We start from the raw sequence: 25,861 nt of genomic DNA, 5'->3' as shown, positions 1-25,861 counted from the left end.
TTAGCTTCAAATGTTGAAAGTTTGCAAAATGAGACAATATGAAAATAGCTAATTTTTTACTTACCAGCTTCACACCTTTTCCCCGTATAGCCGTAAATACAGCCGCACGTGTCCGGAGCAATGCAGCGGCCACCATTTAAACACGGCTCTTTGCAAATTGCTGAAACATAAATAAAATTAAAATTTACATGTACAAGAAGTGACAGTCTTAACAAACGTCAGTGTATATCATTGTCCTATTAACAATTGTCTAAACAAAAGATACTTTATACATGCTAAAAAAAACTAATGAAATGTATCCCGGGTTCTGGAGGGTAAGAATTAAAAATTGCTGCAAAAAAATGCAATACTGCACCAAAAATTTAATTTTGCTAACTAGATAAGAATAAATGCTAACGATATATATATATATATATATATATATATATATATATATATATATATATATATATATATATATATATATATATATATATATATATATATATATATACATATACATATAATTAGTAGCATAATAGCATATATATAATATGATATTTCGTTTTGGTCATGGTTTGATCATGATTGGGCTTGTGAGGCTTTTTATTTATATTATTATTTAAGTACGTATTTTATTCATAGAAGTTGAATTTTTTCTTTAGCGCAAGTACAGTAAGTAAAATATTATTTTTATAATTTGATTGTAATTAATCTTTTGGCATGTCTATGCTTTTTTGGTTGATCTTTCAAACGAGTTTCGGCATTTTGTCATATTCAGTGTTAGGTCTGGTTTTATGTTTATGATCAAGTCACTTTTTCAAATTGTCTTCATGTCGGTAACTACCAAAAAGTAGGTTCATCACCCCGCAGACCACAGAGAAATCGCCAATAAAAGATTATTTGTATTTTATTGAGCTACGTTTTATCCTCTAGAAAATGAAAAAAACGAATAACTTGATCGTATATTGGCCAAATATTTTTCATAAAATTTTAATAAAAATTAAACGTGAAAACGTGTAGATACGTATTCTTTGGGGAAAGTTTTGATGTATAAACGTGTATGGATTATATTCATTAAAGTTTCTTATTTATCCAAAGCACAGCTAATAAAGAGTATTTTTACCATTTGGTCGTTCCTGTTCATTTTTCTTTGCCTATGCTCGCGGTGCTTAGGCTTTTCGCCACTTTAAAAAAAAATGGAAGACAAATAAAACATGACCAACGCCAAAATTGAACATGATATCAAACATGAAAACATACATAATGTTTAAAATTTTCGATGCTTTAACATAGTGAACACATTAGCAAGAGACTGTTTGTTTAAGTATTGAGAAAATTATAGGAACAAAACATTGCTATAAATTGTCCCAATTGGTTTCAACCTGACTAAAATCATACTCAAACATGAACTTAACATATAATAAGTTGAGAGTTTTCCATTCATGAATCTGGTTAAACTGATTCGTTTCAGTTAAATTTGAGTTGATTATACTTTTATCTAAGGTCTTGGTTGAGATAAAAAAGCTAGTGTCACGACCGGGATTCAAACCCACGAACTTCGCCTGAGTCCGAAAGCAGAGGCGAATTGAGGTGAAGATCGTGGGTTCGAATCCCGCTTGTAACACTAGCTTTTTCATCTCAACCAAGACCTTAGATAAAATGTACAATTAATTATAATAATAAATCGTCAATTATGACTATTAAATACAAATATGGATTTCTTTTTACTGTTTAGTTCAGTATCTATGAAATTATTTGCGTTGCTGTCTCTATGTCAGAAAAACGCACAAAACGAGGTCACGAAATGGCTAATTAGTTTTTCTACTAAAATTATAATTTTACCTGAAAATGACATTTAATTAGTGGGAAATAATATTAAATACGTAATGGGCTTTTTTTCTGCGCCAGGGATGTGTTTTATTTAAGGCGAATATCTGAAGTCATTTGGATTAACCTGGTTGGTTATAAACACGTCTCGCGATAAGAAAAGCCGTCGAGATTTAGTTTTTGTAAACACAAACCCAGTCGCTTCACGGTTACGCCATAGAGATAAATTTACAATGCAGTTATCATTGTGAAACGCCGAAGGTGTGTTTGTTAGCATCCGGCAAGCCATTGTCTGCCTAATAGTACACAACGATCCTATCAAGATCAACGACAAATTAACAATCCACAATTCTTACAGTTCCATTAAGAGTGCTCTAAAGGGTTTTATTCAAATAACGAACCTTGCTCGCACCAATCGCCCTCGTATCCGTGTTTGCACGAACACCGTGTGCCGACGCATTTGCCTCCGTTCATGCACGGGTATCTGCAGTTCTCCTGCCTGGGCCTGATCTCGGCCGATGGCCTCCTCGGCTCCGTTGCCGTGTCTGTAAAACGTGAATCGGCCGTTATCACAACATGTGCCGAACTATCTCAAGAACTTCCGTTCTCGGTGAGAAAAAAAAATCGTCAATTACCGTTGTGCGGGCCGAATGGAAGGCAAGACGGAGCCAGATGGCCGTTCTCGCACATGCACCGATTCGGTTTGACGCACCGCCCCCTGCCACATTTTCTACCGCATTGTGCTGAAAATTGCAGTTCGTTAATTTTATAAACTGGCTTAAAAAATATTTATTTATTTTTGCCACTTACGCACTATGCAGAGGCCGGTGTTGATTTTTATCTGCCAACCTGGACAGCAAAACGTCCTCCCGTTTCTTGGGCCGCAGACGTTCGGGCTGTAAATAAAATAACATATTTTATTATAACTTTTTTGTAGTTTGTATTTAAATTAACTTATAAACATCAAATTTAATTTTTTTAATGTAATTATGGGTGTTGAACCTGACACCGTCTTAAGACAGTTTCTCGTCAACTAAGACGAATGGGACAATTCCGAAAAATAAGTGTTTTTAAATAAAAATTGTAATACACGATTACATCTTGTGACAACTACGAAGAACACAGATTCTCCACCCACACCACCTAACCCACCTAACATAAGCGAAAAGAACTCTGTGAGAGATTCGTATGTACAGGAAGTTAATAAGGTTAATAACGCTTCCATCTGGTTATCTACGCGTTTCTTATAAGAAACTGTGTATATACATATACAAAGAGACAGATTAAATAAATCAAGATAAATTGCGCAAATGACGACAAATCTTTTCAACAACCAGACGTACCAATGACTGACCCGTGTTTTTCCTGCATTATACATTGCCCATCAAAAACCCCGACCACCTTGTTTTCGCACGAAAAAATAACAAATTTTGGAAATGCATATTTTCTCAGCTTTTTAATTCACCGACATGCGCTAGGTCTCATTTGGCTTATGAAGGAGGCCGGGATGCCACACTCGGTCAAATGCTTCCGTCAATTCCAGAAGTACGACTGAACACTACTGTACGTTTTCTAGAACCGACGATATCGTGGCGACTACTCTGAAGCGATGCTAAACAGTAGAATGGATGGGTCAGAATGCAAATTGATAGTAAGGAATTAAGTTTTCAAATTCGAATATGGCAATTAGTCTTTTAAGGAAAATTTCATTTCCCGATTTTCAAGTACGCATAAATGTTGAACCGTAAAGTTTTCGTAAATTTTACGCTCTACAACTTTTTTTCCAAGGACTTTTTCAAAAAATTGACCAGGGAAGCGACATTTCTTCCTTTTTCTTACTTTGACCTTTTGGGATGCGTTTCTGCGGTCGATAACCACTTGTTTACCTCATCACGGAGATTCAACTTTTCCTTCCCATTTCACACATGTTGTATGGCAGTTTGGCTTCGAATAAAGTATTGAAACGATAGGTTTATCTGTGGTAAAATCGGGGGAGAGAGTGATCGATTTTTTCCACGAGCATGTGAAAAAACACGTTTTTGTCCAAAAATCGGGAATATATTTCTCAGAAGGTATAGGAGGAATAGTATCACATTATTGATAATGAAGTATAACTAATTAACAAAAAAAATAGTAGAATTCAATGATACATATATGTTTTAATGTACCTATATGAACATGTTGTATGAACATACAGGTTAAATTTACATAAATACCTGTACTGTATACTAAACGATCAGTTTTCATTATTGTAAATGAAAACATATATTTATTTATTATTACATATATTTGAAGAGCATAAACGTTCACATATTTTTTAATTAATCAACGAAAGTGGGAATTGAAAATAAGAGAAATTTTCTTTAAAATCCGCCTTAAAGAATTTTTAAAGTAATAAATTATAAAAAAATTTAACTGGAAATGTATTATTTTGAGTATTTATAATTTATGTGTGTACCTTTAAAAGATTTTTTAGAATGGACAGCTATTAATTGACATTTTGTACACAATTTACATAAAATTTAAAATCAATCTAGGAAAGAAAAAAGAATGAGGGATAATTTTTTTTTTAATCCGTCATCAAGTAATAACTTAAAAAAAACTCCAAAAATGTATTATTTTCTCTTTTCTAACAAACAAGTACTTTGTTCACACTGTTCGTACGTGTATGATCAATTAAACCGAGCGATTGATGATTTTAATTTTTTTTCACCGTCATCTACACTTTAAACTTTCATATACATTTACGTGTTTACTACTTTTGTACGATTTGATATAACATTATTATTTTTAATTTGTAGTAAATACATTATTTTTGCTTTTTTCTGATGAGAAGATGTGGAAGGATAGAATGAAAGAATTAACATCGTTTTATTTCAACAATTTAGCTGTTTAGGTCCTCTCATATAATCAACGGTTGAATTTACGGGAGAGATGGTGAGGGTGAGAGGGAGAGAGAGATTGAAAGGAGTGAGAAAGAATTGAGAGAGAGAAAGAGAGATTGAGTGGCGGGAGGGAGGCCAGATAAATGGATAGATATATAGATGAAGAATGAGATAATTATATATAGAAAAATAAAGAGAGTGAATGAGTAATAAGAGAGAGAGGAAGAGGGAAAGAGAGTGATTGAAAGGAGTGAGAAAGATTAAGATTGAGAGAGAGAGAGAGAGAGAGAGAGAGAGAGAGAGCGAGAGAGAGAGAGAGAGATTGAGAGAGAGAGAGAGAAAGAGTGAGTGAGTGGAAGAGAGGGAGGCCAGATAGATGGATAGATAGAATGAGATACTGATAGATAAATAGAAAGAGTGAATGAGTGAATAAGAGACAGACAGAGAGTGCGTGCGACAGACAAAGTGAGCGAGGGAGAGAGGGTGAGAGAGAGAGAGAGAGAGAGAGAGAGAACAATTTTATTGTGCATTTATTTTTGTTGTGTAATTAGACAATCACATTTTATTACTATTCTTCATCACATAGAGTAGAGAGGTAGTAACTAATATGTGGTGGAACTGTGCGTTTGGAACTCTCGAAAGTGAGAATCGAGTGAAGCGTTTCGACATTTTTAATGGAGGAAAAACTATTCCAGTTCAAGGTTTGGACTATTTTTATCCGAGAAGTGGAAAAATAATGCAAGGCCTTCTTGTGCCCCTTTTTATTGGGTAATGGTAGAACCATTGAGAAAAGATGACACTTCCGACTATCTCGTGATTCAGTTGAAAGACTATTTTGAAAGCTTTATAGACGTGTTTTCAGTCAGTTTTTATACCCTCGTTCACACATAGTTAGGCTGAGCTAATCTTATCGGTGGGCAATTTTTTTTCTATTATCCACTCACGGCTAGTAGCCGGCGTCATCTTTGACCATATGGCTAATAGAGCCCATGAGATAAAACTCTCGTGCATGCGGAAGCAGCCGATAAAACACGATACGAGAGGTTTACGGATTTTTTAAAACCTTTCATATTATCTTCCAAATGAGATAACGTTCCAATTGGGACTTCTTTCGCTGATAATCTAAAAATGATTATTCTTCTTTTTCTTTTTTGATTACCAGTTAATTGTCTCGGAAATGCGACATCTTTTCCGACAATTTTTCATTCAAGAAGAAACGTTTTATTCTGTACTGAAGAAAAAACATCTTTCTTCCAATATATCTGAAAATATTTGAATATCCATAATAAACCAAAAGATTACGATCTATTTTATATCTACTGATACTTATAATTTATGAGGAATCTCAAGAATTTAATAAAACATGAACCTCTTCAACTCCTCTACAAAAAATATAAATCTACAAAGTGCGATAACATTCCATTGGAATTTTTGACGCTGATAATTAATTAACGAGTTTTCTTCTTCTTTTTTACATGTCAACCTCCTTGTCATGATGATGCAGTTTCCTCTTGTAGAATATTGATTTTCAACCTTCGTCAGAGGACGTGCTGTTAGGCTATCAAAAGTTCAACACGAATATTTGCATTTTTGTCATGATTTTTACTTTTATAATCAGTATATGTCAGTATCAATAAACCGATAAATAAAAAACAAGAGGTTGTAGCATTCTTTTAAGTACTGAAGATTATCATTATATAATTTCAAATTTTTAAATGTTTATCACTCTTCGCTTCCACAGACGATAAGCACCATAAAAAACTCAAGGTAAAAATGAGTTAAAAATGAAAATAAATCATTGTAAACTTGGTCCTAAAGTCTGGCCGTATTTTTAGTCAGACGAGATTTGATAATTGTGTATGAAATTTTCATTTCAAATCTAAAAATCAATTCTAAATTTTAAAAATTTAATCACCTCTATATCCCTTTATTTTGGCCTAGTAAAAACCGGACAAATATTGTTCCAACAAAGTAGTTTTATTTCTGATTACTGATTTATATAAGCTCAAATCGGCACACGTGCACACACATACATTCAGCCTATCAGTTCTCGCAATTCCAGTTTTCGAAATTTATAATAAATTACTGGCAGGCGTAAAGAATCACTCATCCCAGGTGTTGGCAGTCTGATATCAGACATCGTCTTATCCGTCCAGTCGTCGATGTTGGGCTCCAGGGGCTATCAACAGCTAGGTCAATTCAGCTCCCAACGCAATCATTTCCTAAATACAAACCCATTCACACTCTCACTCACTCTTAAATACATTCTTTCTTATTCACAAGCCTATCACCCAGTTATGGTAGTAGAATACTGAACTCACCTCCATCAACACACCTATTATATAACTAATCTCAGATTGAGGGTAAATGGGGTACTCAATGTTAGGCCATCGGCACTCTCTCAATACACAATTCTGCCGATGAATACATTCACTCTCAAACAAACTAGGGGATATAAGTCTATCAGTAATATATAAATAAAACAACCTTGTTTCATCCAATGATCGGAACAGGGGACCCAATACTTGCTACCCAGCTCAAACACAATTCTCATATCCGGTGGCACTCCTACGCGCTCTCTATATGGAGCCAAAGAATGACACCCTTCCAACAAGACATAGAACAACCTTTCTCAACATGCCAGGCTTTAGTCCGACAGGAAATGTCCATGTGTCAACCTCGAAAATTTTCACTTCTAATGTAAAAATAAATTACAAATGTTTAATCACAGATTTTTCTTTTGGCTTAATACAAAATCTACAAATATTTTTCCATTTTATTAAAATTGTAGTTGGTCGGGTTATTGTACAGGATTTTGTAGTTTTCTTTTGCAAAATCTAAAATGTAATAACGACTGTGCAAATCGTGTCAGATTAAAAATAATCTAGTTCCATGATATAAGCTGCACGTTTTATTAGAAAGTTGAGTTTAAAAAAAAATATACAAAAGAACGAATACATTTCTTTCCCCTCACTGACCACGGAACCTCTGTCGGGTTCCAAAATGATTGACACTTTTATTTGTTTGTACAAGTAAACTATTTTAATCTATCTAGCTGTTGATTTTAGATCCTGACACGGCTATAATCAATGTCAAAAATAATTGGGCCGAACACTGCCGCGGGCTTACGCAACACACTTGGACGCCACTTTGAGAAAAAGCATCCTCATTTGTTCCGCTCGATTACCGGACAGCATAGCTAGTAGGATTAAGTCGATCAAAAGGCCACAGAGGCCTTTTATTATTTCAAACTCCTTCTGGCTAAGCTGAACTATGTTATTGTAATGTTCGATTACGGTGGTTTTTTTTTTAATGGTCAATTTAAAAGCAAACGATACTACAAAACAAACTGCTTTTGTTCAAACCTTTTTATTAGGATTAAATATATTAATATATAATATTAGAGTAAATGTAATTTATTAATATACGGACTTGGATCGATAGCTATAAAATTTACAGTAGAGAAAAAAGGGGCGTTGGTGGCCGCAATGGTTTATGCGTTGACACGGCGCTCATCACTGCTTTACTGTAAGGTAAAGGTCCCGGGTTCGAATGCAGCGCTGCTGAATTGGCTTTTTTTCAAAAACACCAGCACCCTGAGGGTTTATATGACCCCCCCTGCTGTTGCGAACCCTCGTGAAAAAAAACCAAATAGAAAATTTAAAAACAATTATTAATGTACAGGGTGTCAAATTACTTGTATCACCCTTGGTTTTCTCATAAAAACTTCTCAACCTAGAAAAAAATTATTTACATATTTTTTTAATTGTCTAAAAAAGTTACAATATCTTTGAATAGTTAATTTTCAAATATTTACGTACAATTTCATTTGCAGATTCATCAAGTCTATACTTTTTGATTAAAAATGGCGAAAACCATTTGATAATTATTTCAGAAAAACGTTGGATATTACAGAAAGAACTAGTTAAATCAAATATTGCAAAACAAATGTTCTCCCCCGTTCTAAAGTCAAGTAAAGTGTTTATTCACTTCATTTGGGATATGTTGGAACTATTCTGCACACTTAGACTCACAAGCCTAAAATGACTCACAAGCCATTAGTAAATTCCGTTCCGCCGATTTGAATGTGATGTTAAAGTTTAGCGAATTTTATTACAATTACTAAGTGTGTACATTCGTGGAAATGTGAAATAAAAGTAAAAATATAGTACAAAACAGTATACATACCCTAGGTAGGCTTTAATAAACACAACAATTAAAAAAGAAAATCTATAACTTTCAATGTGAAAAATTATGAAATAAATTCCTAAGTTGTTTTGTTGAGAATAAGTCTCGGTCGAACAATTAATAATGTTTTATTTGACGTTATCTTCAAAATAAAATAAAAATGGGCAATCTCAACACGACACACAAGAATGACACATCTACACGGAAAACAAACACTTTGAGCCCCAAAGATCGAAACGTTGGCATCTCACGATCTCCGAATAATCATTGACCAACGGTCACTAAACACCACACTTAAAATAAAAAATGTATAACAACAGAAGTACGATGAAATTTAGTCTATTAGAAGTTTTTAGTTAAACAAGACAGATTGATTTTATAAAAAAAACACTGAAGCAGTCAACTTCTTAATAATAATTCTTTTAGCTATTCTTTACTGTTAAATCGGGCTGAATGGCAAACGACCATTTCCTGTGATATCTATGGTTTCACCCGCAATTGAATTCGGATAGGAAATAGGTGGGACCGACGAAACAATGAGCCGTAAATATTTTTATTGTCGGCGTTTATTACTTTTGGAAATCGACAAAAAAAATTTTTGGGGGGGCGTCAAGCAAACGAGGCGAATACGCGATGAGGAAAGAGGCGCCGGATCGTTTCACAGTCGGTCGAAAGGACTGTTCGAAAAGGGGAAAAAAAGAGTCAATTGATAAACGGCGTGAAAAAATCAATTACGATGCACATATGAGAGAATTTCGATAAACAGTACAGCAAAATAGATGTATCTAGCCATGCATAAAAACAACGATGATAGAAATCTAATAAAAATGTAGAATGCGTTAATGAACCATAGATGATTTTGATACGGCTAATTCTTAGAAATAAATTATTACTAGGATTCTCTGAAAACGATTATAATTGATTGTGGGTAATTAAAATGAAAGAAATCTTATTTCGATACAGAAAACTATTATTATTTTTTCGAAATTCGATTAGTATTCACTAACAGAATCGTTAATTGTTAATGAAAAAGGTGTAAAAGCTATTAAATCTATATATATCAAACATTAAAATGTCAAACTTTTAATGAAAATAATTAATTTTTTTCATAAAATTGTTTATTAAGACGATAGAGTTAAGAAAGTAAATAGAACGACATGTCAAACTTCTTGATGTAAATATTATGTGATTAACGTATACAGGTTGAGTTTAACCCCTATAAATCTTTTTATCTGAGTGTTTTGATAAAAACCCCGGGACACGCAAACTTTTACTTTTTACCTGTTTCTCTGGAACCAAAAAGGTGTGATCTAACCCTCCAGAGAAGCGAGATACGAGGAAGAGCTTAATTATTTCAAATAGCAACATACTCAGCAATGTACGTTTTTGAAAGTGTCTTTGTCGCCGGTTTCAACGGTACAAACGATTTTCAAATTGTAGAAACCATTCTCACATTATTTGCAAAAACCCATTTCCGAATATTATTTTTTGGAAACCAATCACCAATTTATTTATTTTTAATTGCAATTGACTATTATATGTTGCATGCTTTCATGTACGTTTACAACATTGTCCACGACAATAAACTTTATACAAAAAACGCATATAAAATTCTTAGATGTAATGTTTAAGTTATTAGTAGGTTAAAGTTTATTTAATTCGTAATGTGTTGCATACATTGTGAAAAGTAAATTCAAGCGAAAATGGCTAGGGCTATTATACTTCCAAGGGGCAGAGAATTTTAAATACATTTGCGAGAATTTCTAAATTTAATCTACATAAATAAATAAATAGTTGATAAAAATTTATTTAGAAAAAACTCTAAATGTTATGCTTGAGGAACACAAAGAAAGAGATTTGCTTTTGTAAGAAATTTTTAGACTTTCATCCTTTTTGTAGATTAATGTAAATCAGGTTGATTATTGTTATTGAGAGAGAGATAGACAGACAGACAGACAGACAGATAGACAGTGAAATATAGGCAGATAGCAAGTAAGAGAGATAAAGAGGGAGAGACCGAGAGAGAAACAAAGAGAGAGAGAGAGAGTGAGAGACAGAAAGACAGAGTCATATAGACAGACAGCAAGTAAGAGAGATAGAAAGGGAGAAACGGAGAGAGAGAGTGAGAGACAGAAAGAGAGAGTCATATAGACAGACAGCAAGTAAGAGAGATAGAGAGGGAGAGACCGAGGGAGAAACTGAGAGAGAGGGAGAGGGAGAGAGAGAGAGAGAGAGCGAGTGAGTGAGTGAGTGAGAGAAAGAGAGAAAGTGAGTAAAATAATTTTATCCGATTGTAATAGATTGTTTCTTATACAATATCCAGTTAGCAAAAAAACGTTTTGAACAATAACACTATTACTCTACTCTATTATATCTAAAATCGGTCCTACTATTCTAGTTCCTTGATGAACTAGGACTTACCGGTGTGCTTTAAGGGATACAATATCTCTTAAAAGGCGCTGTATAATACACACCCCGACTAATGCATCGACATCTCTATTATATTCTCTCGTATTTGCGACACTGTCGGTTCTGGGTTCGAATCCAGGCATAGCCCATGGTTTATTAATTGATAATGTTATGAAGACTGTATTGTAAAGTTGTAAAACTTCGCCTGCGATATCCAACAAGTAGTTGGATGTGAAGCCAGGATGTGTTACAAGAATTACTCTACTTTACTACCGCTTCTGATATTGTTTTAGCCAATTGTTATACGGCAACTGGAGAATTCTTGAGCGCCTGGAAAGCGTTAATGAATAATACTCATTCGTGAATGATTCATTGAGCAATTGAATGATGAACGAATGCTTTGTACAGTGCATCAAGTGTGTCATTGCCGAATCAGTCGGAAGCGGATGAAGCGTTTTTTCCCTCGGGGAACAGTCAGCACGTAGTCAATAGGCTGTGTTCGGACGAGTTAGGTGCGTCGCGTTTCAATTGTACCCTTTGATCGTTCGGGAATTTAGAATGGATCGAATTTAAATATTATGGTTCTATTTGTACGGGAGAGACAATACGTCAATCTAATCGGGATGGGCCAATTAGGCCTCCCTCCTACTAAGCCAATAGCATGAAATAAAAGATTTCAACGAGAGGCGATAAAACGCGAATGACTTATTAAAACCTACTAACCAACATTAAAACAATAAAAAATCCAATGTTTTATTAATGATGTAGCAATAGTAATAATGCTTTTTTTATTTTTAACTAGTCAAGCAAAAGAAACAATGAGAATTATTTACAATTCAGTTAAAAAAATATAAAAAAATAAATAAAAAACGAATTTACGAAAGTTATAGCAACTATAATAATAATAATAATAAATAAATACTTATTTAATACATACATATTTACAGTCAGACATAAAATGGCAGACATTTAACTAACAAAAGGAAGCTACGAGTCAAAAATACTGTACATGTTTCTGAGTGTTCTCGCCCTCATGATGGGGTCCTACGAGCCGAGATAAAAATATTTTAAGCAATGTGCATATATTCTAAGATTAGGATTTTGTCGATTTTTTCTACGTAAGAAAATAAAATAGTATAAGATCGAAATAAATGTGATTAGATGTATAAAAAACTATAAAAAGCAAAAGACGCGTTCACGAAAGTAGATCAAAAAATATGTATTCAGAAAAACAAGTTCTGATTAACGGATTAAGTACCCTTTCAAGTATGAATTTTCATGGCAACAAAAAATTTATTTCATTTGGGCATTAGTCTTAATGTTGTGACTGTGTGAAACAAAAGTTTTTTTAATCCCATTTGTAATATGTATGAATTTGTATAATGTGCAAATACAGCAATAAAAAATTTGTGCTAGGTTCGGGGAGGCAATTTTTTCTGTTCCACTTAATTCATAACACCACTGGATTTTATCCAAATTTAAAGTAATTGCAAGAAAGCTTTTTTCACGTTCTTTCAGACCATGCAAACAAGCTTTGATTCTACGACAAGAAAAAAGTGAAAAATAAGAATGATATCAACAGACATTCGTAAAACAGTTTTTCCGTTGTGTGTTTCTTGGTGACCTGTTGTTTCATAATTTGTTAAACTCGTGAGGAGCGGACTTGATTGAGGTGGTTTAGAATTTTTCTTTTCTTTGCCGACGTTTCGACCTTTATTCGGATTATCTTCAGTGCATAAAGTGTGGTGCTGTTCTTGTGGTGTCACATTGGTTTTGTGTGAAACTGTTACATTCACGTTTCACAACACTTTCACCCAAAACCAATATGACACTAGAAGACTAGCATCACATTTTATGCCCTGAAGATGACCGGAATAAAGGTCGAACCGACGGCAAAAAAATGTAAAAGTGTTTTTCTAAACTACCTCATTCTCGACCGCCCCCACGACTTCAACAAAAGTTCTACTGTTTTGGCCACCGATGCCAACGAACGTTTAATTTTACATCTCTAGTTCTAATTTATTTACGTTGGTCAAAGTTCTATCATTACGTGTAGTTTATATGGTTTTAAAGTCTTTAAAATTTCGGGTATATGGGTTGAGTCGTTTTAAGTGATCACTATTACGAAAAAATTAAATTAAAAAATTAATTTAAATAGGACTGCACCAATCCACTCAAAACTTTAAAGCAGTTTAGAACATTATAAACTACTAATTCACTACATTCGTGGTCCGCTTGACCAATTAATACATGACAATTAATTAAGGCTTTTAGTTGGGATGAAAAAAGTTAATGGCACGAGCGGGATTCGAACCCACGATCTTCGGCTAGATACGCCGCTGCTCTATCACTTGAGCTATCGTGACCTCGATCCACTCGGACATCAACTTCCTATCTCAACCCCACCTTATGAGTTGAGATAGGAAGTTGATGTCCGAGTGGATCGAGGGCACGATAGCTCAAGTGATAGAGCAGCGGCGTATCTAGCCGAAGATCGTGGGTTCGAATCCCGCTCGTGCCATTAACTTTTTTTCATCTCAACTAAAAGCCTTAATTAATTGTCATTATAAACTACACACAACGCCACTAACATGGCCTCTATAAATAAATCGAACTCATAGAAAATGAAATGTTTTGGCAGTTTTTCTTGATTTCATCCTTATATTGAAAGCAAATACATATGTCATAGACGCATAGCGATCGTGTGAACCTTCACTGCGATCGAGAAAACGTAACGCTTAGCACTGACCCTTGAGGGACTCCATTGTGTTGAACAAAGTCCCTGGAGAGCACGGACCCCAATCTGACACAGAACCTTCACTTCCTGAGGAAGGCTCGAGGTAGCGAGGTAATTTCCTCTGATTCCGACGTGGCGGCATTGTCGAAGTATCACATATCTCCACGTCGTATTGTATCATAAGGTTTCGCCTCTCTTCTCGAGGTCAAAAAACACGGCCAGAGCATGCTATCTTTTGCAATTTATAATTTTTATTACAGTTATTTGTTTTATGAATTATGGGATAGGGATAAAAGAGGCGGTCACAAGGCTTTCCACACCTTGACCTGCGTAGATGAATTGTGCTCGTAGTTTTTTAAAACTAAGCTTCAGATTTTAAATCTATCTCCATAGCCTTGCCGGCGGATTCTTAGTGTTGGATCTTGCTTGCGGCTTTTGTTTTGCTAGTTACGAAAAACTGCATCTACATAGACATTCACAAAAACCTGTTCTGCGGACTTTCCCCTCTTTCTAGTAAGATAGGCACAACCTTTTTTCTGTCTGTACTCCTATACGATGCATGTTCCTTCTTAGGCGACAGTGCCTGTCAGGAGTCCAACTAGAATTCTCGTTCTATTGCGGTTGTCCTCCAGTAATTCCTTAGAAGTTTTGCGGATGGCCCTTCTATGGAGTCTTTTCGCGTGCGTCAATCATGGGGTATTGTTCAACCATTAAGGATCCGTTTCTGATCCTTCTTTCGGGAGCCTAGATATTTATTGGCTTATAAATATATTGTCTCCTTTTTTCTTGGCCAACTGTCCACTTTCCTACTGCCTCTTGGAACCGAAGACCCAGGGACCTATGCCAGGATCAGGTCATTGCTGTTACTGACTGGCCCAGGGCCATACATCCATAGGCTTTTTGCTTTTACCTCGAATGAGGCTAATGCCTTAAGTCTGACCGTCAGAGTATATTTACATGAATGAAAGAAACAATATTTTCTTCCATTAATTTCAGAATCAAGCAGTATTTTGCCAGTTTGGATTTCACTTTCTGATAAATTCGTCAGAAAAAATTGAATCTCATCTAAAAATATTGACCATTGATTCTGTTATTATTAATCAATTTATTTATCATTTAAGCTTATTGTACATTCAATAGTAGGTTAATCAATCTAGTTAGTCCAAAAAAGAAAAAGAAAAGAAATATTGCAAAACCTAAGTTGCAGTTGGAAGAAACTTGGAAATATTTTAAGTGTAAACGTTAGGGCGAGAAATTAGCATCAAACGATCAAACGGTGGTGATTTTTTCCCAATATCAAAAAAAATCTTATTAATTCACACAGTCATAATATCTATTGTTTGACTGCATTGTATGATTGTACATAAGGCAAGTCAACTAATCTGAAATGAAAAAAATATGTTACTAACGCTTTAGTATATCAACACGCTCAGCGAATAAATTCTAGTGATTTATTCGGTTTTGTTTCACAAAAAACCGTGAAAAACGAGAGTTTGGTTGTCTCATTTATTATAATAATTTTTTTGTATTGTTTAACAGTTATTTGAGAGTTGAACAAATATAATACATACCTCTTGAGTGTCGTAAAACACATAACATGCGTTTACTGATAGACCGACGGCCATAAACGAGGCGCCAGGGTTTTTCCCCTCAATTCTTTTAAATGTCAGAAAAGCACTCAGCTTCTCGACGAGAATGACTAATTTTCACCGATGGAATTGAAAATTGTCACATCGTCGTTTTGAAATAGAACGACAGGAACTAATAGCTTTTTTTTTCTTTAAACGATCTGACCTTTTAACCGTTCGATGTACTAATCGCTTCATTTCCGTGAACCGATAGGTATCTAGATTGAGCTGACTTAGATTACATTCTTTGAAATTAGCTTGGCGTCCCCCCTGGGGAATGGGAGAACAAAAATAAGCAGATTAGGCCTGTTTTTAATATGATACCTTTTCGTTATACTTACGGATTAAAGGTTATAATATTCGAGCTAGAAGGGGTCCTGTCAACACGTCTCGCACTTCAGAAAGAACTCAAATTTTTTTTATAATTAATCCTACACGAATTCCAATCTTAAAACCTCAAGACCGCTTCTCATAAAAACTACTTCAAAGATTTATCATCGTAAGTGAAAATTTAAAAAAAATAAACGGTTTCTGTATAAGAGTTTCAACGTAGATCAGTGAAGCAAATTACAGTAGCCTTGCATATATATTCACAGACACAAGCACTATAAACTACAGATTGCATTAATTGAAAAAATAATATAAATAAACAACTACAAATGATTTTATCACAAGAAACAAAATATAATGCAAAACTTAAGCGAAATTAATGTTAAAAATGGAATACACAATAAAAACTAGAAAGACTTCACCACTGAACTCAATGCTAGAATTCAGACAATAACTAAGTTATCCCAACAAGCTAAAACGAGCTCGTTAGAAATGTATGAACACGAAATGTATTTGGGATATATATTTATTATATTATCCTGAAACAAATCAAATCTGTTGATATGATCTATATTGATTCCAGCCTTGTCAAAGATTAAATATTATTTAAATACCGCAAATTTTGTTAAATGAACGAAATATTTTCATCTCACAATCAGACTAAACCAGCAAGGATAGACGGACTATCAACATCAGAAACGTTCAACCCTCACAAAACTGCAACAACAAGTTTCACATACAATCAAGTCACACAAACCCTTATGTCACAAACCTCTCATCCCGTTCCCTTCTAACTAATCCACCCCAAGCGTCACTGTCTTGTGATGTCCTAAGTGACAGTGAGAGTGACTGACTAGTAACTACTAATAAGTAGTTTTATATTTATTTGTTGTGTTCGGTTTGTTTTTTGTTTTTAAGAAGTACACGTATTACCAAATTTACTTAATTATTAATTGGCATTAATTGACACAGGTTTAAATGTTAACTAACTTAAAATACATTCATTTCGTCAAAAGAAGGGGTTTTATGTCCATTATAATTACTAATTAATAAATTGTTAAGACAAATATAAAGTTTTTGTTTTATTACAGAAATATTTTAATTTTAGTTGAAATTGTAAAACAGTACACCTTGGGTCTCCTTCAATTCAGTAACTTAAAGATTGATTCTGTTTTTAAGGAAAGCCTATTCCTTTTAACTCTGTAATTTTTTTGAAGTGTGCAATGTTCAGTGACCGTTAATTAACGATTATTTACCGAACTGGTGTGATGTAGGTTAGAAAAACATTTTCTATATCGTGCCAACTTTTCGACCTTTATTGAGATCATTTTCAGGGCCTGGGATTTAAAAACATTGTTTAAATTCCATTATGTTTAGTTGCCCAATTGACCGAATTACTTCTTTCAATTAATTATTCTTTTTATGTAAAGTCTTGGTTGAGACGAAAAAGTTAGTGTCACGAGCGGGATTCAAAGGGCGTGGGTTCGAATTCCGCTCGAGACTCTAACTTTTTCATCTCAACCAAGACTTTACATAAAAGGAATAATCAGTTGTTTAAATTGTACAAATACATATAACATATGAATGTATAAATTCATATTCATCTGTATAATTTAAACACTGTTTAAAAATCCTAGACCTTGAAGATGATATCAATAGAGATCGAAAAGCTGGCACGGTAAAGAAAATGTTTTTCTAACCGTCACCACACCAAACCGCATGTCACGATTTTTAAATAATTATTTTTTAAGGTTAAATATTTTTAAGGAAACCTGCGCAAAAATCACATCCAAATAAGTAAAACATATTATTAATAGTATTTGACATTGTGAATGAACAAAAGTACATAAAGGGAATATAAATGTCCACCTATTATTTGACGTTCCATACTAAAATTGAAAATTAAACAATGTAGAAATTAATAGTTATGAATTTATTTTGATTTTTCAATTTATGTTAGTGTTAAGTCGTCACAAAATTCATTAATTACCCAATTTATTGTATGAATAGGGGATAGGTATAGGGATAGACGATTGGGGAGAACAGTATAAATTTAAATTTTTGCAATATTGTTTCTAGTCATCCTAATCGTAAAGAACACGCCCTATAGTAAATTTTTGTTTTAGTCTTACGGCCGTTACAATAGTTAAAAGAAACTTGGTAATATTTATGAAAACATTAAGACCACTTGTGCCTGAATCTCGCGTGTCACCGGCGTCTACGGTTTTGATAAGGTTTCATGGGGATTTCAAAAGAGATAAAAAAAACACGAGAGGAAAGAAAGGAGGAAGAACAATAAGTAAATCTCCGCAAACAGCCAGTCCCGTAGATAAGATAAGGAGGGCGAAGCTCCCGATTTGAAACGCGGCTTCGTCGTGAGAAAGGCCGTTTGAAACAGGCGGAAGGACAGTAGCGGAGGATGCCTGGAACAGAGGTTCCGTGTTTACGAGATTAATGGCCGAGGAGAGGCCAAAGGCGTGACCGACTGATGTCACCCTTTAAACAGGCTCATCTTTATTGCTAAGAATTAATATTAAATTCATAATGTCGACCTGGCCGAGGACGACTCTTATGCCAACCACTGAAGAGCCAGACAAATAAAAATTAAAAAGAACTGCTTTAAATAAACAAACAAGGTATTCGTTTTATGAATACGATTCTATAAAATTTAAATTAAAGTTATACAATTTCCAAAGGATTTTGGATGGCATTTTCTTAACAAGCATCCTATCGCCAATAATACATACTTAAATATTTGCGATCAGAAGAAAGATAATTTTTTCTTCTATTTCTTTTTAAACTTGTAAATAAAAAATCTATTCATCCTACTTATTAGAACACATTTCTATTAATATACCTAGTCTTAACACTTTGACCAAGCCTTAAAACGTGCAATTTCAAGGTATTTTTCTAAAACTACCTCATTCTTGACGCTCCGCTCGACTTTAACAAAGTTTTTCCGTGTTGGCCAGCGATGCCAAGTAACGTTTAACTTTACATCTCTAGTTCTATTTTATTTACGGTGGTCTAAGGTCAATCATTACGTGTAGCTTATAGAATTTAAAGCCTTTTAAATTGCCTCTATATGGGTGGAGTCGTTTTAAGTTAACACAATTTGTGTGATTTACGACAAAATGGTATAAATTTAAAAAAGACTGCACCAATCCGCTCAAAACTTTAAAGGAGTTTAGAACATTATAATCTACTCACAATGCCACAAACATGGCTTCCATAAATAAATCATACTTGGAGAAAATAAAATGTTTTGGCAGCTTTTCTTGATTTCATCCTTATTTGTAAGCCATTATGTTTAATACAAATTACTTCTTTCAATTAATTATTCTTTCTATTTAACGTCTTGGTTGAGATGAAAAATATTTTTAAGATAAATGCATAGGTCATTGTACATTATTTCCAAAGGATTTTGGATAATATTTTTTTAAAAACCCATTGTCAATAACACATACTTACATATTTGCCATCAGAAGAAGAAAAATATCAGCTTTACTATTTATTTTTTAAACTGGTAATAAAAAATCGATTCACCCTACTTATTAAAACACATTTCTATTAACATACCTAGTTATAACACTTGGGCTAAAACTTAAAAACGTGTAATTTTGCACAAAATTAGATTCTTGTCAAAAGAACTCGTTTTCAAATTCGAATTTTTGCCTAGGTTTCCTAGCAATCGGTTTTAGCAATAAAAATATACAATTGCAGGGGAATCCGGTCTTTAATCATAAACTTGATGTTCATTCTAAAGTTTTTCTACATATATACACTTTTTAATCCATTCTGAGTTGGAAAAAACTGTGGTTGGTTTTGTCCTTTGTCGTCTCAATTAAATATTCAGCGCCTATATCTGTCGCAGAACCTTTGACCAGTTTATCTGCCTTTTCATTGCCCGAAATTCTTTTGTGCCCTGGCACCCAAGATATCATCAGGTTGTTGTTTCCTCAGGTTACAGGAGCTGCATGCACTCACTATTATATTGGTGATCGTTTTACATGCTAATACCAGCTTGCTTATCTGAACTTAGGAGGATTTGTTTTGTCAGTGTAACCTCTTTTCGGATGTTTTAAGGTTTTGAGTACGAATTTGAATACTCCTGTTATGCTTGTTTTGAAGTGCCTTTGGAATTGTCTGTTCCTTTATTGATTCAATTTTCTGACAACTGTACTTTGTATATAAGGTCATTTAAAAATGCACGTAATTGTAAAAAAGAACCGAAAACCGCCAATATGAAAAATATAGTAAACGCAAACGTTGGTGGTTCTGCCAGAGCAGATACAAAAAAATTCGGGAAATATACGTTTGACTTGAACATACCTAGAGCACTAATTGTGCAAAAAACGTATCATACACTGTAAACTGGTATGTGTTTTACATCAGAATTATTGGAGAAAGATCAATTATTGGAGAATCAGTTCTGCAAACCATTGATTTTGGTTTTCATTGCCATTGACCCATGAAAAATGAGTCTATTCAACCTAAACGCTGTAAGGCTATACATTATGTCTGGCATCTTGCCGAAAATGTTATTTTGTATGTTTTATGGATTTTTTATATAGTAATTCATTTTCAATTGGTTCCTGTTGACCAGGCGATAAATTTGAAACTCTATTCAGCTACTAATTTTGGAATCAGAATTTCTCTTTCAGGGTCACACGGCACAGCCAGTGATTTTACATGCCAAAAAGAATGTAAAAACGAAAATAATGGGTTACAGAAGAAACTTATTTTTTCGCCTAGCAAGCTTTTCCCAGCAAATCGTTAATTGTATGTTCGCATAGACTATACACTTATCCGGTTAAACTTAGCGATTTATTCCGATCCGTTGCTTTTTTTTGTGTATTAAAATATTCTCTATCGAGGAATAATGAATTAATATTCCTGAAAATTCATCGTGGCGCCTAGAAAGAAGTTACTGATACGATGGGTTTAGATAATAAAAAACATACATTTAAAAATATTCTACTACAAATGTAAATAATATAAATTGTTTAAGTGTATCGCACACTAGTCTAACTTCACAGTCCTTGGCAATATTGGGACTGACGATGAGTCGGTCTTCAAAGAAATTTGAAATCATCCATGAAAAACTTAACTATGTCAATCAGTAGACATATTTAAGACTGCGTGCCCTGATCATGACCTTAAAATAGGCGTAAGCTTGACAGTAACAACTGAATTTACTGTTTCATCTAGTCCATATAAAATTTTTATAAAAAATTAAAACATAAAATGTTTAAAAAAATCATAATTACGAAATGGTACCTAAATTTCGTACAGTATTGCCCAACTATCTGTATATAGTTGTCTAGAAAATTGACTAAAAGTATTATTTTTGTTTTTATTTTACATTAAAGAAACCTGTCAACCATCAATCATCATTTATTTCTACTAATGAGGAGGTCCGAAGTCGTCGAATGTAATGTACAATATGCTGCAAGTGCCTTTAATCAGTTCTCTATTTCTACTAATGACTTATTTGAATTGATTGACTAACTGCATCTTGCCAGAAGTTGCTATCTCCCAGTAAGTCCTGTCAATTTGCATTTTGATGATCTTGTTTATTTGTAACTATTTTAAAGATTTTTTTTAATTTCACATAATTTTCCGCACTTTTAAAAAGAAAATTTAATCAGCCATCCGGCTTTTTCATCAGCCAGAACATCCACGATTTCATTCGTATCGACTGGTTCCGTTATCGTTCCTTAATCCCAAACAAACCATAAACTGAATGGAGGAAAAATCCATTCTCGGCTTTTTCTTTACCGGCCTTATTTTCTCAGTATAAAGGTGCTCAATTAACGACGGGCCCCGGGCGTTTCGCTCAGTTATGATGAATTTGTTACGCCCAGATATCTTGTTTGTGCCTTTTTATCTTCAAACTTAATCAACGGTGAAAAACAAATTACTTAAACCAGTTCCTTTTTTTCTTTTTTTTATACTTGTTATTTTCGCCAGACGGTTATTTCCGACGTCAGGTATTTTTTTGCCCGAGTCTAACAGCATTTTCCGGCAAATTACGTTTAAAGCCTATTTATATTAAATTGCATCAAGATTAATTATAAACTTAATATATAAGTTTAATGAAGAACGGTTAAAATCTGTAAGGCTTGTATACGAGTACGAATAAAATCGATAATGATTAAGTCATGATTTTTATGCTAATTTGTTATGATAGTTAATCACCACCCTATGAATTGAGTGGTCTAATGGAAATCAAATACCCAAAATATGCGGACGACTAAGTTAATGTTAGTGTTATCATTAGGCTAATGGTTATAACATTTCCCAATTTCGAATTGAAATAACTAATTAAAATAACAAAATAATTCAAGATGTTCAATTTAGATTTTTTTTAAAGGCAAGAATTTAAATATACAATAAAAGCTTTACAATGTTTTTTCTGTTATTAAATCAAATAAATCCAACTCATTTTACCTGTAAATATATTTCAAGCTTACATATAATATTTCAATCTGTAAATGAGCGTCAATGTGAGTGTCTCTCTTTCACTCATTTACTTTTCACGTTTAGTGGTAGAAAGGTCAATGAGACCTCACTGTGTTTGGTTAAATAAAGCATATCATCATCGTCATCATATTCTCTCCCCCCCGCTCTCTCTCACTCTCACTCCCACCCACCCACCTTCTCACTCTCTCTCTCTCTCTCTCTCTCTCTCTCTCTCTCTCTCTCTCTCTCTCTCTCTCTCTTTCTATCTCTCTTTCCATCTATCTGTCTTTCTATCTACCTATCTCTCTCTCTCTCTCTCTCTCTCTCTCTCTCTCTCTCTCGCTCTCTCTCTCTCTCTTTTTCTATCCATCTATCTATCTATCTGTCTTTCTTTCTATCTCTCTTTCTATCTATCTGTCTTTCTATCTACCTATCTCTCTCTCGCTCTCTCTCTCTCTCTCTCTCTCTCTTTCTCTCTCTCTCTCTTTCTATCTATCTATCTATCTATCTATCTATCTATCTGTCTGTCTGTCTTTCTATCTACCTATCTCTCTCTCTCTCTCTCTCTCTCGCTCTCTCTCTCTCTCTCTCTTTCTATCCATCTATCTATCTATCTATCTGTCTTTCTTTCTATCTCTCTTTCTATCTATCTGTCTTTCTATCTACCTATCTCTCTCTCTCTCTCTCTCTCTCTCTCTCTCTCTCTCTCTCTCTCTCTCTCTTTCTATCTATCTATCTATCTATCTCTCTATCTTTTTCTATCCATCTATCTATCTATCTGTCTTTCTTTCTATCTCTCTTTCTATCTATCTGTCTTTCTATCTACCTATCTCTCTCTCGCTCTCTCTCTCTCTCTCTCTCTCTCTTTCTCTCTCTCTCTCTTTCTATCTATCTATCTATCTATCTATCTATCTATCTGTCTGTCTGTCTTTCTATCTACCTATCTCTCTCTCTCTCTCTCTCTCTCGCTCTCTCTCTCTCTCTCTCTTTCTATCCATCTATCTATCTATCTATCTGTCTTTCTTTCTATCTCTCTTTCTATCTATCTGTCTTTCTATCTACCTATCTCTCTCTCTCTCTCTCTCTCTCTCTCTCTCTCTCTCTCTCGCTCTCTCTCTCTCTATCTATCTATCTCTCTCTCACTCGCTCTTTCTTAATTTCCCTACCTCTGTTTCCTTATCTCTCTAATTTTCTACCACTATTTTTCTTTCGTTCTATCTCTCTTTCTCTCTCTTTTCCTCTCTCTCATCCTCTCTCTCTTTCTCTCACTCTCTTATTCCTCTCTCTTTCTCTCTCTTTTCCTCTGACTCATTCTCTCTCACTCTCTTTTTCCTCTCTCTTTCTTTCTTTTTCCCTGTCACTCATCACTCTCCTTCACTCATTGTTTTTCCTAATATTTTCCCATTTTGCGCCTTTTCTTTAAAAAATGATTGTAATTGAATATAAATTTGTATGGGATGTCACAAATTATACATTATAATTGTAGTAATGCCGTACAATACGTGAAATGTTCAATTAATTCGTATGCTAATTAACAACCATTAACGTTGTTATTTTAATCACTGTTAATGAAGTCAAGGTTTTATTGGTAGAGAAGAGTTCGATTCCGGCCAAGAAAGTATTTTACGATATTTATTGCTAGCGGAGAATTTACTAAAGAGATAAAATATTGTAAATATGCTAAAATAAGTATTCCTGAGCTAAATTTAATCCACACTATGTAAGATGTTTTATGGGAGATTACGCATGTTCCGGAGTGATGGGAACGTAGACAATGAAAGTATTACGAGAAGTAAAAAGAATATTTTCGTGATGTGAATAACAATCGACAAAAACAGATAACAAACCGATTCATCATCTGTTTCCCTCTCGCTTCACTGATGAAGCAATAGTTTTCGTCCGGGACCATTATTCAAAAAAGCCGCAATGAATTGACTGGTATTGGTCGAACCGAAAAGTTAAGGGCGAGTGATAATATTACCGCGTTGCATTCCACACGATCTTGTTATATGGAGAGATCTGTAATGGGACGATAATGCCTCTAAATTGTCCATGAGCACTCTTATTATCGCCCTACGTGTCATTACACGACTTAAATATTTTCGTGATCTAATTCTGGCTTAACGTAACACGAATTTTCGGCCACGGCGACGTCCATCCGTCACAGGCCCAGGGTTTTTGTCTTTATATTTAACAGATCTTGAAAAATAGGGCCGAATATCCGATCTCTTTGAAATAATGTTATGTTGATTTATGACACGATAATTTTCACTTAACCCAACAGCGTAATGGTAGGTGGCCTCTAAATTAACTAGATCCGTTACTGATCACGAACCTCGCGTGCAACTTCACTAATCAAGGGAGATTTCCTTTTAATTATTATTTTCATTCAGTTTGTTTTACCTTAGTTTCGAAGATACAATCAATTTACATCCGTTGTTTCAAGTATGACAGTGATTCACACCCTCGGGGATAAATGGTCATCTCCTTTAACTTTTCAATCCAGGGTAAAAAAATAAAGTACTTTTCATTCAAATGAATGGTACATGTATATAATTTATTTTATCCGGAATTCCAACTGTTTCAAAATAATTCTTTCTTATTAAGTATTCTTATCATTAAAAAATTCAGTATTACCTACTAGTAATACCTAATAGTACCTAACCTTTCACATAACTTTCAATTCAAAATACGCTAATTACAAATATATAATTATATATAACTATTCATTATATATTATTAATTATATATAACTATTATATATAACTATAACGTTAATTATATATAGCTATTTTAGGATTAAACAGGTTAAAAAAATTTTATGCGAGGTTATATTGCGTGTGTATTTGCACATTATTCAATTAATAATTTACTCACATACGTTACAATGGAAATAATTAATTCGAAAAACGCCGGAACCTCCTTGAATACAAAGTTATCCCGAAGAAAAATTGTTAATGAAATTTTTATTTTATGAAAAATAATAACGCTTGTATGTCCAATGGTAGAAAATTAAGACGTCTGATTCGTATTTGCTAGTGGTTATAGGTTCGAATAGCAGCAAAGCCCTTTTTTCTTTTTTTTCATTTAAAATAAAATTGAAAAAGTATTGTAATGTGGTTTCACCCTTGTCAGCGATACTCAGCGGATAGGTAAACTTTCCTGTGTAACAGTAATTACATATAATTATGTTTGCTTTAAAACAATTTAAAATATGTAGGCATTAAAAAAACTACATGTTGTATTTACCACTTATTTACTTGCTTTGTTCGAAGTTTTCCGTAAATTTTTGGACATTCGTCCGTGATTAATTTGCTCCTGATCGTCCAGGTCTGGCTAATCCTGCTTTACGATTAAGTAAAACATGACGCTATCTTAAGTTAGAGAAATGCTTAACTAAGCCAGAACTA

At 33.9% G+C, this 25,861-nt stretch overlaps 1 protein-coding gene across 1 annotated transcript in view; it reads right to left on the bottom strand.

Moving 5' to 3' along the window:
• LOC106663834 (fibrillin-2-like) overlaps positions 1–25,861 on the bottom strand; it is a 91,384-nt gene that overhangs the window by 32,042 nt on the left and 33,481 nt on the right. The window contains exons 2-5 of the mRNA XM_014388932.2: positions 2,620–2,705; positions 2,445–2,552; positions 2,211–2,354; positions 65–160 (exon numbers count right to left, since the gene is read on the bottom strand). Coding sequence (XP_014244418.1) covers positions 65–160; positions 2,211–2,354; positions 2,445–2,552; positions 2,620–2,705 — 434 coding nt within the window. The remainder of the gene's footprint in view (positions 1–64; positions 161–2,210; positions 2,355–2,444; positions 2,553–2,619; positions 2,706–25,861) is intronic.

Source organism: Cimex lectularius, unplaced genomic scaffold, assembly GCF_000648675.2.
Source record: "Cimex lectularius strain Harlan isolate CLEC.00 unplaced genomic scaffold, Clec_2.1 scaffold7, whole genome shotgun sequence".
NCBI classification, from domain to species: domain Eukaryota; kingdom Metazoa; phylum Arthropoda; class Insecta; order Hemiptera; family Cimicidae; genus Cimex; species Cimex lectularius.
The sequence above is the reverse complement of the archived record's forward strand: the minus strand, read 5'-3'. Positions and strand labels throughout refer to the sequence as shown.